General features: G+C 53.6%; 4 protein-coding genes across 4 annotated transcripts; 1 reads left to right on the top strand and 3 right to left on the bottom strand.

The window, feature by feature from the left end:
- Positions 1-3,138: 3,138 nt before the first annotated feature.
- PG998_013453 (uncharacterized protein) lies at positions 3,139-4,355 on the top strand (the record flags this gene model as incomplete). Its single annotated transcript, XM_066880269.1, has 3 exons — positions 3,139-3,310; positions 3,363-3,871; positions 4,029-4,355. 3 exons carry the CDS (start codon positions 3,139-3,141, stop codon positions 4,353-4,355), a joined length of 1,008 nt encoding a protein of 335 aa, XP_066724408.1.
- A 1,785-nt stretch (positions 4,356-6,140) lies between these two features.
- Positions 6,141-8,187, bottom strand: PG998_013452 (uncharacterized protein; the record flags this gene model as incomplete). Its single annotated transcript, XM_066880268.1, has 4 exons — positions 6,141-6,305; positions 6,385-7,332; positions 7,388-7,626; positions 7,803-8,187. The coding sequence occupies 4 exons, from the start codon at positions 8,185-8,187 to the stop codon at positions 6,141-6,143; spliced, it is 1,737 nt and encodes a 578-aa protein (XP_066724407.1).
- A 1,155-nt stretch (positions 8,188-9,342) lies between these two features.
- Positions 9,343-10,140, bottom strand: PG998_013451 (bifunctional phosphatidyl-N-methylethanolamine N-methyltransferase/phosphatidyl-N-dimethylethanolamine N-methyltransferase; the record flags this gene model as incomplete). Its single annotated transcript, XM_066880267.1, has 3 exons — positions 9,343-9,886; positions 9,968-10,007; positions 10,080-10,140. 3 exons carry the CDS (start codon positions 10,138-10,140, stop codon positions 9,343-9,345), a joined length of 645 nt encoding a protein of 214 aa, XP_066724406.1.
- A 643-nt stretch (positions 10,141-10,783) lies between these two features.
- On the bottom strand, positions 10,784-12,413 carry PG998_013450 (uncharacterized protein; the record flags this gene model as incomplete). Its single annotated transcript, XM_066880266.1, has 4 exons — positions 10,784-11,874; positions 11,933-12,101; positions 12,170-12,279; positions 12,341-12,413. 4 exons carry the CDS (start codon positions 12,411-12,413, stop codon positions 10,784-10,786), a joined length of 1,443 nt encoding a protein of 480 aa, XP_066724405.1.
- Positions 12,414-13,479: the final 1,066 nt, after the last annotated feature.

The following is a 13,479-nucleotide window of genomic DNA, read 5'->3' as shown; positions in this document are numbered from 1 at the left end:
TTCAAAAGGTATACCGAGTAGGCGTCACGACGTACTGCACATTCCCCGATGCGACCACGGAAGCCGGCGGGTACGAGACTGGAAATAGCACCGAGTTCGAGGAATTGTGCTGATGTGACAACAAAGCACAACCTTGATTAAACATCAATTGAACGATGGAAGTAATGCCAGGAAGAATTAGAGCTAACAGGAACTATTCAGACGATGGATGGCAGAGTGCCACGATTTTGGGGGCGAAGCTCCTAGCTGACGGCTAGCAGGTTTGACATTGGTTCGGAGTTTGCGATGTCATATTACTCCCCCGGGTGGCTCCTCGTAAGCACTGATGGTGACATGGTGTCTGTGGCTTTCTTGTCGGAGAGACGTTCCCTTCTTAGAATCCTTGGAGAGAAACTGTAGAAACCAAATGCCTCGACAAGCTTCAGCCTCAGTACGCCTTATACATTGGCGACGCAAGCCGTCCGGTGTTGAGGAGTGACACCCGAATCGACGGCGGTTATTAGGGTTCACCCTTGTAATCCGGGCTGCTGGGGGCTAGGTAAGCTTAAGTGCAAGCCCGCCATGCGTCTGAGTTGGCGGGCGCCAGCAAGCGTTCGCCGCAGCCTCATCTATCGGTAGCTGGCATCTGAAGCTATAAGGCACGTAGCGCTTGCTTCAAAAGGCATCCTCAGGACCAGCACGCGAAAGGGGTGTCCGGGCACAGCGGTAACCCCCGGTGGCTCCGTGAGAAACCCTCCATCCAATGCGACCTGGAGTCTAATGGATGTAGCCCAAAGCCCACAAGGCCAGCAAGAAAAAAAAACCGATTTCCTAGTCAACGTCAATACGTCACAGTCACGACTCCAGATTCCATGAACACAAGTCATGTCTGACCCGGCAGATTCAGCCGCCCGAGCTTCTGGTGGGGATGGGCCGGGAATGTGCCGACCATACGGAACGGCTAAGCGAAGACGCAGTCATGCATTGTGCTAAGACCCGGTATTCATCAATTTGTTGTCGTTGTTGTTGTGCCTGAAAGAGTGAAGAGCAACTGGCGCACTACGCGGCCTCTTAGCGCAGCTACAGAATAATTTCGTTAAAGAAGGCACGGCTGGGATTGATACTTGCATGCATGACGACGCATCCCTAACACCCCAGTCTTATGTGCCCGTTGCAGAAATGCAACACATAAGTAATAAATGTGCGTGGCATAGGATTATCCAATGTAGAATTTGGACTCCGACGCGATTGTACCTGTAGATCCCAGAGATAAGGTTGATGTCCATATTACGAGTAATGGTAGTATTGATATCGCCGAAAATCTACATGTCCAGTTAACTACAACATAGGATATTATTAGATCCAGACATGCTGCCAGGCTGAGGTCAACGCTTTTTAAAAAGGGTCTGTGATAAAATGGAACGCAGCTTAGACATGGCTTTTGGTGGTGCCTTTCCAGCGGCCTCCGAGTAGCGCACATGAGGGCCAGCAAGTAGAGTATGTACCAAGTTAGACGCAGAGGAAGAAGAGATAAGAAGAACAACAAGAAGAAAACAAAGCCAGTTTTAGACAAGAACTTGTTTGGTGGCTCTCGCAGCGAGGTGCCAGGTCCATCGTGGTCTACGGATTTCGGATTTATAGCGTCTGCTTGTCTCTGAACTGAATCACACAATCACACAGACGGAACGTTACGTGAGAAAACTAAGCAAGTCTAGCTAGCCAGGTACCGAACCTCTAGGAACCGCGCAGCCGTGAGGGCCGGCGCACCGGTTCGCTGCAAGCCTGCAAGCCAACCGAGAATGGCGTGGCTAGCCAGATGTTTATTTGCATATGCAGTTCGGAATTACCATTGGCCAGACTTCGTATCGAGTTTGGTAGCAGGCTGGTGGGATCAACAGCAAGCTGTCTGCATATTGCCGGACACGTTGGATTAATCCGAAAGAGACCCATGGACTGATCTCGCTGGTCTGATGATTGATGCGATCGAAATCAGACGTTGGCGTGCAGACCGTCGGTTTTCTTCTCTCTCCCTCCAGCGACCAGTCTTTCCCCGGCAGCGCGTGGCTGTGTGTCAGTCAATTGGATCCCCCAAAGAAGAAACTTATGGGGGACGAGTAATTGGAATCCATGGGTGCTGCGAGCTGCAATTTAACTTGGGCAACTTGCACTGACTCAATAGGTGCAAATCCCATGTTGATCCCTGCGACCCTGCGCGCTGTTCTCGTGTTGACTGTTGACTGGTCCATACCGCAATCCCATTTGACGTGCCGTATTGGGTAGCTAAGGAACTTTGATTTCTTTATTTTTGGCCATCTCATGTCAGCTAATCCCGAGCGGTCGGCAAAGGGTCCAGCACCCCCCCAGGTGGTCAGCCGACCGATTGACTGATTGCTTGCTTTGATTGTTCTTTCCAGAGAGCTTCTTCCACCGTTCGGTAGCACTGATTATAGTGCCATCTGCCATCTACCGTTCAACAAGGGTACTCGGCCGTCCGCCCGCCCGGTCAATAGATTCTGTGCTTACCATGGTCCATGTGCCATCTCAAACTCGATCCGGCATTGCGTCGTATTGCCAGCAGGCCCTATGTGATGGCCAGGCCGGCAGTGGATATGGCAGAGGAGAGGAGAGGAGAGCTAGGAGAGGCATGGCCGTTCGTGTTGTTGTGCCTTCTTGCGTCTGCTTGCTGCGTGCCTGGGTGCCCCCTGGGTGCCCAGGTGCCCCAAGAAAGCCCCGTTGCTGATCCTGGACCAGCACTAGACCCTAGCCCGCCAACGCCGCCTCATTCGTGCTTACCATGCAGCCAATCTCCACATAGGCCATGCCCGTTCAGACGCCGCTTGGCCCAGCGTAGTCCTCTTGCAATTTCCGATATGCCTCCTGCTATTCAGGAACCACAGACGGTGGGGAGAAAGCGAGCCAAGAGATGATACCCCCCAGTCCATGACGATCGGCCCCTTATCAGGCTATGGGGACTTCCCTGCTGTGGTTTCCTTATAAAGGCCTACCTCCAGAGATAATCCCTAGCCGCTTCTATCCTGTCGCTAATCACCGGTTTTCCAACTAACAGACATTCATTCGTTCGACAGTATCTTCTTCTATTCATTCTTTATCTAGACCCGAGAGTCTAGACATCAGAAAGAAGATCAACCACCGGTGACCATGCGTTTCTCTTTAGCTGCTCAGGCCCTCTATGGCGCCTCCATCGTTGTGGCCGCCCCCAGTATGAGCCTGGATGATCTCCAGGGCCGAATCGAGGATGGGATCAAGGACATCATCAAGGAGATCGCCCCGGCTCTGAAGCTCGACCAGACCCCCGGCGCTCACACCATCAGTCTGACGGACTTCAAGATGATGGATTTGAACGGCACCATTCCCCCACGAAGGCCACGCCTCCCCCAAGCCGCCTATGGACGCCATTTCCCAGGTGTCCCAGGCCAAGCATGCCCAGAAGCCCAACCCGGCTTTCCAGTCCAAGTTCGCCTCTCCCTCGGCCGCTCAGCAGTGCGCCCAGAACCCCAACATGCGCTTCGAGTGGCGCGACTACTCCAACTCTGACCGCCATGCCCTGGTGGACGGAATCAAGTGCCTGATGAACAAGCCCCCGTCCGGCAAGTTCCAGCCCTCCACCAACAGATACGAGGATCTGGTCCGCATTCACCAGCAATATGCGCCCAACATTCACAACAACAACAAGTTCCTCATCTGGCACCGTTACTTCCTCTGGACCTTTGAGCAGATGCTCCGCGAGGAGTGCGGCTTCGACCGCGCTTTCGTCTTCTGGGACGAGACCAAGGATGCCGGCCACTTCGCCGAGTTCGACATGTTCTCTCCCCAGTTCTTCGGCAGCCTGCCCGGCCCTACCGATGGTGCCGGCACCTGCATCCGCGATGGCGTAAGTTCACAAACCCCTTTTGGTTATATGTATGGATGAGCACGGAACTAATCGATCTACCAGGCCTTTGCCAACACCACCCTGAACATTGGCCCCGGCACCGGCAACAGCCCCCCACTGCCTGTCCCGTGCTGTGGACGAGACCGCCACTGCCCAGTGCAGCAAGGACTTCGAGAACTACTGCCTGACTAAGACCACCTACCCCGAGTTCGAGCAGTGCTGGGAGTACGGCCCCCACGGTTACGGCCACAACGGTATCGGTTCCGTCATGGGTGATGTCCTGGGCTCCGTCGGTGACCCCGCCTTCTGGATGCACCACTCCTACATCGACCGCGTCTTCCGTGTCTGGCAGAACGTTGACGAGTCCCGCCGCACCACCATCAGCGGAACCATCGCTGGCGGCGCCCCCTCACTCTGGACACCCCCGTCGTCATGGGCGGCCTCCGCCCCGATGTCCAGGTCCGCGATGTCCTCGATACCCTGAACGGTGTCATGTGCTACCGTTACAACTACTAAGGGCTAGAGCGATAGACCTAGACGGTAGGGCGTTGGTGGAGGTTTTTAATGGGCCCGGAGAGATTCTGTATATATTTTGAAAGAGAAAGAGGTTTATGGTGAGAGAAGGTGTTCGCTCAACCGGGGCGTTCGTATGGGCGCTTATTCACTCTGGCTGTATCGGACGGATAAGAGCTTGCCTCGGCGGCCTGCGCGGTTTGGATATACCCCCCTTCGTTACGATCCTTTGAGAACAACGATATAGTTCTTCTGTATTTACTACCACATATAATATGTATACCCTACAATTCACATAACTATCAAGTTACACCTCACTCTACATGTTCATACCCTTGCTCTAGTGTCTGTCACTTGTCCAAAGCGATTGGTAGTGGGCAAGAACCACGGCCTGGCAGCTGGGGTGACAGGACGCAAGGGGGCTCGCTTATTGCCTTGGCGTGTAACGTTCGGGCTGAGCCTCCTTCTCGTCCCCTCTACGTGGTATGTGCTCTGTATACTATGTACGGGTGGTTTTTCTCCTTTGCCGATGCCGAGGTATCTGGACTTGGCTCTTGCATTTGGGGGATTCTATTTCAGCTGATTTATTGTATTGCATAGAACGCCGCCGCATCCATGTATGCACAGAGGGGAGGACAATGGAGGAGAAATCCCGGGTAAAAGAAAAGAGCAAAAACACAAAAACAAGGGACGACGCCCGAGTGCTCGCCGACAGGGGTGCCGGCTCGCAATGCCGCGGAGTTGCAGTACATATGTACATCTCAAGGGCTATACGAAGTGCAGGGTTGGCTTGTACCTGTCATGTCTCAAGTGCTGCCGGTGCAGGGGTGGATGCCCCGAAGTTTCATCATACGCTAAACCAGCACAGCGACAAGCTTTTTAGCGGGGCGCTTTGGCTAGCGGGAACCACTGTCTTAGCCACTGAGAGCAGCCAGCAGCTTCCCTATTCGGTTGTCGGGACTCGGACGCCACGTTGCCCCTGAATCCGTGGGAGAGCTAAGTCTGCACAGCTTGAGTGCCAAGAGCATCACCACGGTCTCAAGAAGAGGACTTGGTCTATATCCAAAATCGCTTCCACTGATTGCAGGTTAGAGACTACGCAAGGAGAGCCAGGCAGACTTTCATCTGATGATTGATTATCTAAGCCCATAATCAAATATACCCAGCACTATAGTGGGACAGCCAGGCTTCGTGGGAACGACGTCAAATCTCAACATGCACGTCTTCATTGGACCTCGCGATAGCCAGTGTGAGCGCGTTATTCGTTCTTGCTGTTGATGAGATGCCCATCTAGATCTACCCGACTGTATGTATGTACGCGTGTCTTGCGCTTTAGGGATCTGAATCATCCAGGTTCAGACCCTGCAAACGGTGCCCTTGTCTTTCTTTGTCGCATGAGACAGGCGGGATGACGCAAATTGTTTTGTTGATCATAATGTATTCAGTGAAACGTTCTCAAACGACTACTCAAGCCTACATGTGTTATTTTAACTACATCTCTTAATATTCCACAGGTGCCAGGGAGCAAAGATTCGAGTAGATAATCCCAATCTTGATGTTGAACATTCTAGTTGCTATGGAATCCTTTCACTCACGTCATAGGTAGAATATAAACAGGTGAAACTCCCCGTACATATGTGCGTGTAGCAAATCGCTACTGATTATGGTGCAGTGTCGTGGGTTTTCTTTTGATGATGAGTAGCATACAAGGGATGTATGCCGATCTACGTCGGTAGGTCCGGAATGAGCCACACCCTCAATTTTTACCGAGCAAGACCAAGTTGGCGACGTTCATGACGGCCATGATCAGCCAGATGAGGACAGCCAGGACGCAAACCCACCAGTCGTTGGCCAGCTTGACCACTGTCCCGGCGTTTCCCCGATCCGCCTGCTCCTCGTCGTCTGAAGGCTGCTGCAGCCCCTGGCGGCTCCGGGACGCGTACGCCGCCATGGCGCCATCGCTGCCCTCCCCTCTCGAAGTGGGCCGAGCCGGTCCGCACCGTCATGTACTTGTTGAAGCAGGTGAACCAGATGAGCGGGGCCGTGACGAAGGGCAGCACGATACTAAGAGCAACCTGACTACCCGTCAAGGCGTCGTTGAGCTTCTCGCGGCCTGCGGCCCCGGCAATGATGATGCTCGGCGTGATGCTGATGCTGCGCGTGATGAGCCGGCGCAGCCAGGGCTTCATGCGCCACTTGAGTGCGCCCTCGCTGACCATCTGGCCAGAGATGGTGCACACGATGCCCGCCGAGACGCCCGAGAAGAGGAGCGCGAGCGCGAAGACGGTGCCCGCGCCCGGGCTGATGCTCTTCGACAGCAGCTGGTGGATCCCGAAGATGTCGGCGTCGAGCGCGTCCGGGTTCTGGTACAAGCTCGCGCCTGCGACGATAAGGATCGCGCTGTTGACGAAGAGCGCAAACGTGAAGAGCGAGATGGCGCATTCGGCGTATGAGTACTTCAGTGAGTGCTGGATGGCCTGCAGACTGGGTACATAGAAAGTTTTGTTGCCCGTCTTCCCGTCTTGCATACTGCTAGCTGCGGAGGCCGGTTCCGAGGGAAGAAGACCATTCTCGTTGTCGTATTCTCGTAAGCGACTTTGCACGATTCCAGAGCCAAGGTAGAGAGAATGCGGCATGACAGTTGCTCCGAGAATGCCGCACGCTTGGTACAGGCCTTCCGAATCGGTAACGCTGTTGTTGGGAAGATAGCCCTTGAAGACCTCGCCAGGTGTGGTATCTTTGATGAGAGACAGTTGGACACAAAAGCAAATCACCACGGCCAGAACGAGCAACATGACAAAGAACTCGAAGCCTCGCAAGCCCTTCATCGACCCCTGAGGGCGGTAGAAGACCAATATAATCATCACATCTATGATTGAGATGGCACAACCACCTACAAGGGGCAGTTTTGGGATGAGCAGATTCAAAGCTATAGCTGTGCCAATGACCTGATCGGTTGTCAGATAAAGTATTTGCTGTTAGGCTCAAAAGGAGGAAACCTACTTCGGCAATGTCCGTGGCGATAATGGCTGCTTCCGCCATGAAATACAGGAAATAATTGAGCCATCGCGGGAGGTATGCGCGGCAGGCCTCGGCGAGATTCAGCCCCGTAACAGTGCCCAGCTTGATAGAGAGGCTCTGCAGGAAGATGGCAAACAAGTTGCTCATGAGGATGACAAATAGCAAACGGAAACGATATGAGGATCCGGCTGCAATGTCGGTGGCATAATTTCCAGGGTCGACTGATAAACAGGTTAGTCAGCGTTGAACGTGTTGTCTTATCCTGGGCATGTATATGGCAATCTCAGCCAGCTAATGTAATGAGCAAGCTGATGAGTTGGACGTGGAGGTTAAGCTTACTGTAGGCAACCGACACGAGGAAACCGGGTCCGACGAACTTTGAAAAGGTGTAAAGTACGTGCTTGACCCGTTGTAGGGGACTCCCCGCTGCCGCTCGCGACTGGCAGCCCTGAGGGCGGGCTGTTGTCGCGAGGAGAGGAGTCCAGCACCTGGGGATCCGAAGAAACACTCCCAGGTGACTGGCCGGTGGCGCCACCCCGGCCGGCCAGTTTTCGTGCACCACCGCGCTTTGCCATCTCATCGCGTTCTGAAGCCGACGGCTCAGCCCGAGCAATGGATTGGCCCGTGTCGCTCACCGTCCTGGAGTCCGAATCTCTCTGGGTGCGGGTGTTGACGATGCCGTTGAAGTCTTCGTTAGTCGTGAGGTCATTGGAGAAGGCGTTGGGGCTCTGGTTGTGGCCTTCGCCCTCGTAAGGCTCATCTGTCCGCGAGGTTTTGTTCATGATGGGACCTGGGCGACGCCTGAGAGAGCGCAAGGGTGGTTGGTGGTGGTTCGATCCCGTATATACAGCTTGCGACTTCTGTGGGGGTATGATGCCAAGCCCGACTCCTTTCTGTTGTTGCCGCGTAAATAAATTGGCCTTCGACCCTTGGGGAGAAATCTGTATCTCAGCGTCGCATTGGCGTGGTTTTTAGTACCGCTTCCTTTCTAATTGCAATCCACAAAGAAGTCGCAGCAGGTATGCAACAAACGTGAAGTGAGGGATGTGAAGGGCAGACTTCAGATTGGAGATAGAGGCAAAAGTGCGATGAGACAGCCAGTGCATGTATACCTATAATACAGGGAGCAGTACTCAAGCTTTACCAAGAAGATTGCAGGTCATCCGAAATGTATGATTCGTCAGTGATCCTTTGACAGCGCCGGGATTCGGCTCTTGGCTCGAGACTCTCTAAAATCCAACCCTTTCAGCCGCTAAGAACCCCCACTACCCCGGAGTCTGCAGCCCTGGATACGGTTTCTCCCGTAAGTTCATATATGGCCGCGTGTGACAAGGCGCCCGCCGTCGACTCTCATCACGCGACAATGAAGCCCAGCCAATGAACGATTCTAGGGCCGGTCCGGGAGGGACTCGGGCGAAACAGGGTAATCAGCCATAATGCCTTTTGTCAAGCCACTCCCCCTTTCTAACCCTTCACTAGACGATATCTGGATCTCGTGACCAAGGCTGTCACAGCCCCAGGTCGGCGTCGATAGAATCAATGCGCGAGTGTTGAACTGCGATTATTATTGATTCATATTCATCTTGTAACTGCTCCTCGCCGTAGACTTTTGGAGCGAGTGGTTACTAGTTAAGCTTCCCGAGCGAACTATACGACTGAGTCTCCTCCAAAACGCCCTATTCAACCATCCTCCACGATACACCGCTAACCTTGTATACCTACCCCTAACACCAACTGCGCACTAGTCTTTTCTTCCCGCTCACATGGCCCCTTTACTTTGCCTTGCATCACCGAAGCCACCCGTCCGCGCCCGAGTCCGACTCTTGTGCCTGGCAAACCGGGTCCAGACGAACACACAATGATCATCGTCGAGACACCTGTTAAGACCAAAGGTGCTTGCTTTCCCCGGTGTTAGACAAACGACGAGGCCCCGCCGCTTACCGCGTCTTCTTGACCTCGCCCTTGCTGCCGGCGGCGGCCCGCTGGCGCTCCCGCTTGGCGTAGATCTCGGCGGTGAAGGGGTTCTCGTAGGCGAGGGCGACCTTGTAGACGACGTAGACCCAGGCGGTCAGTAGCAGACCGGCGGGCTTACCGTAGAGCAGGGCGGTGCCGAGGAAGCTGCAGGTGGAACCCCAGTACATGGGGGCGTCGGTGACACTGAAGGGGAAGCCCGTGACCATGGCGTCCATGAGGATGCCGAAGTAGTCGCCGAGGAACGTGCCGGTGATACCCAGGGCCCAGGTCGAGCTGACAACGAGCACGTTGCCCGTCGCCAGCAGGCCGTACGCGAACCACTTGAGGGCCGGTTCGTCCGCCAGGAGCGGGTGCGACGGCTGCGCCCGCAGCGCCCGCTCGTACAGGAAGTCCCGGAAAAGGCCCAGCGAGAAGATGGTCGCGGCGAGGGCGTAGCAGGCCGTCTGGGCATTGCCGCCGAATGCTTTGGTCATGAACCGGGTGTGGTACTCCCTACGGGCCACGATGCTAGAAACGGGGGGAGCCACCCGTATTAGTATCTACTTCATCCCCATCACACATGCATACACAGCTCTTATCTACACTTACTTCCAAAACAAAGGATTGAAGGCAATCGCACAGGCAGAGACTGAGAAAGTGCGCGTATTAGTATGTCGCTCAGGCCCAGCAAACCGGGAGCTCCATTGAGCTTATGACGTACTAAGGAGGCTCTTTTGGCTGAAGTCCACCAACTGGGCGGGTTCGATTGTGAAGGGCGCCATAGTAGCAATTGTTGTTCTAGAAGTGTAGGTGTTCTTGGGTGATGTTTATCATGATACGATTTCCCACGCCTAAGAAGTGGCAGAGTGAAGTAGAAGTATAATGCTTCCCGAGCCGAATAGAACCAGTGGTTGTTGTTTGTTGGCCCATGTGAGTGTGCAAAGCCGAGCTTGTCCTCCTTTGCTTTGCTTTGCTCTGCTTTGTTCCCCTGCAGAGCTCCATAGCGTCATTCCGCATTTCACCACCCCTCCCTCCAATAGCCTCTAATAACCCCTCGCTACCAAGGCTTACATCGGTTAAGTAGCCCAAAACATGGCTGTTGAACCGGTGGCTTCGGCCTACAGCACTCATTCAATTTGCAGTGTCGCATATCCCGCAAAAGAACAAATAGCCGCCACATACAGAGTCTAGAACACATCCACGAACAAGGCTTTATTCCTCACCGCAAGGCTTGGGATAGAGTCATGGAAAATATAGCATCTCGGAATTCATCGGTTTATAATATGCTGATGGGATCTCTGAAAGGGGAAATCCCGGGTATTTTGCTCGCCAGTTTGCCATGCCCAGTAACGAAAAAAAGGAGTCAGGTAAGTATCCATCCATGCAGCCTAAATAAATAACATCGCCCAGCCACCAAGGTTGCTGTTACCTTCGTGTTCTCGTCTTCTTTGTTGGTTGTGTTGTATCCTCCTCCTCCTCGTCTTGACCCTTCTTCAGGTCTTCGTCGAGACCCCACTCCTCTTTATCGTACCAATCTTCGCCGTCCGACATATCGCGGTTGGGCCCTGAATGTGCCTCGTACTTTGACCACTGGAAGACAGTCTTTCTTAGCCTGTCGGCTCGGAGTAGGCCTTCGTACAGCCGCTTTGCGCCGCGGCACACTTCCTCCTGCTTTTGCACCCAAAGCTGCAGAAGCCGCCGCACATCGTCCGCCTCAGCTTCTGGTATACCCAGGTCTCGATCAGGGTGAGCCGAGCGCGGCGCAATGAATATAGGATGGATAAACATCTCATCGAGCCCATCAGAGGTCGTTGTTGTCGTACTTTCAGCCATACGGCTTACATCTTTCCCATTGAGCAGGGCTTTTTGTAGGAGGTTGCCGTTACTGGAGTCGCCGTTCGTCGCTGGCCCGCCTCGGATATCTGACATCTTCGACTCCGATTTTGAGGACACGTCCTCTCCTTGTTGTGAAGTACCTGTAGGCGGCCGAGAGTCTTCGTCTGTCTCTGGCGCCTTTTTCGTATTCTCGTCGTCTTCGTCAATATCCTTGTTGCCATTGACTTTGGGGTTGAGGGGACCGTCCGCATCAACCATCGAGGTATCCGCATCGACGTCGCTCCCCTCATTTCGTGAGCCCATGCCGTCTTTCTTTGCGGACGGTGCCTCTCCGTCCACCGAAGCCGCCTGTCCGTTTGTGCTTGCCCGGCCTAGCGCCCTCTCTAGCATTAAGTGAGCAGCTTCGGAAGATGCTGGAGCTTTAGACAAGCCATTGGTAAGGTAATCGTCACGATACATGTCGAGATCATTGGGCCCAATCATGAGCTCGCAAGGAACCCACACATGGTCGCCAGTGAGTTTGGTAAGAAGATGCTTCACTTTCCAGAGCGCTGCATTTTCCTTGTGCATTATGTTGCAAGCTTGCGTTGTGAGATCGGTTAACGTCTTAGACGTGTAGGGGCGAGAGAGTGTCGGGTGCGAAGAGAGTTCGGTCACTGAGGTAAGAGGTGCGAGTATAGCTGTGAGGGCCGACGTTAGCGACACGCTGATTGCACGAGAGGATGCAGGTTGACGAACTTTCTAGCCTTACACTGGCATAAGGATTAAATTGAAATGCCGAGGCCATTATTTCTTGCATTCGCTCTTCGTAATCTTCGTCGTCACTTTCAGGCTCGTAGCCTTCTTCGTCGACGAGGGGTGGGTTTCGGTTGATGATTGCTCTTTCGTAGCCGCCATGATTGACAATCTAGAGATAGACAGTCAGGAGCAGACGATGATTAGGCACTCCAAATAGAAACTTGCCTCTCTGTAAACTTCAGGGCCGGACGGGGGCGCGAGCTGTCCTTCATGTACGAATCTAGCACGTTTCTTCAACTTCTGGCCTCGGTTGCCATGGTGGTCAATTTCTTCGTCTGAGTCGGATTCTGTAGAGCACCGAGCGTGTTAGCCACTGGCTCCTAGAGTATTGGTAGACAAACCATTTACCATATGCTTTCCGCTTGATCGCCTTCTTCATCGCTATCACAGTTTCGGCGAAGAGAACTTGTTGGGAGGCCATTGTTACCAGCGATGCGGCCGATACCGCGGTACACAGTCGGATCGCTAGTTGGACAAGACAGCTACGCTGGGGCCAATCTGTGTAATAGCCGTCGCACGGGTAGAGTCGCAGGAATAAGAGGAAGCCGGGCGACTTGGATCAGAGGCTTGACAGACTCGCGGTGCGGCGGGTGGTGGTGGACGAAATGTTCGGTCGCTGCAACACCTAATTTTATCGTCGGCTTAGAAAGGAAGAAAGAAACAACAGAGTCTCGAAGCTTTTGCGACGAGACAGGGTCGGATGTACAAGTATTTCAAAACAGGTAAGTCCAACAGGGGCAGTATATGAATCAGTGAATAAGAGGCACCATTTCTTTCGAAGTCAACAGGAGCGGATTGGAAGGCATTTGGAGGGTGAACGAGAGACGATCTGAGGCGGGAGAGGGTGGCAGACTTTCGTAATAGGCTGGGAACAAGGCTGCGCTGCGCTGCGCTCGCTGTGCTGCTAATGCCGATGATCAATGTGCCTTTCCCGCTTCTTTGCGCGTCGTGCCCGGAAAAGGTACCTGTAACTGAACTAACCTGCAAGCGCATGCGAGGTGCAGCAACCAGGCCACTCAAGCATGCCCGCCTTATCCTCGAGTGAGAGCGTACCGATAAAGGATAAGGGTGAGAGGCTCCATAGTTTTGGAAAACGCCCCCGACTTCGCGCTTCCAATTCGACAGTGACGAAACCTACAGTACAGTGCCAAAAGCACTCAAGCTCAGAGGGGTACAGCTTCTAGCTCTGCCCTGATAATGGAAATGTCGGCCCCTGCATCCACCGACACTCCGACCCATCATCCATGATGGACGCCCTGGGCTCTGTAAGTGCAAACGAGCATCGCAAGTTGACGGCGTAGCAATCAGTAAAACACAGAGAGTCCCCTTGACTGTGAGAAGAGTAATATATAGTCAATCCAGTCAAAATTGACTTCAAAGAAATATGCTGATTGCACGTGGTGTTTGTTGGTACTGTTGGCCTGATAGAGCGAGTAGATCGTTTAACAGGAATTTAAGTCTTGGTGTTACCTGACAACGCCAATGCA

This window comes from Apiospora kogelbergensis (assembly GCF_038363985.1).
Source record: "Apiospora kogelbergensis strain CBS 113332 chromosome Unknown utg000009l_segment0_segment0, whole genome shotgun sequence".
NCBI lineage: Eukaryota > Fungi > Ascomycota > Sordariomycetes > Amphisphaeriales > Apiosporaceae > Apiospora > Apiospora kogelbergensis.
Note: the sequence above shows the minus strand (reverse complement) of the source record. Positions and strands in the feature narration are given on the sequence as shown.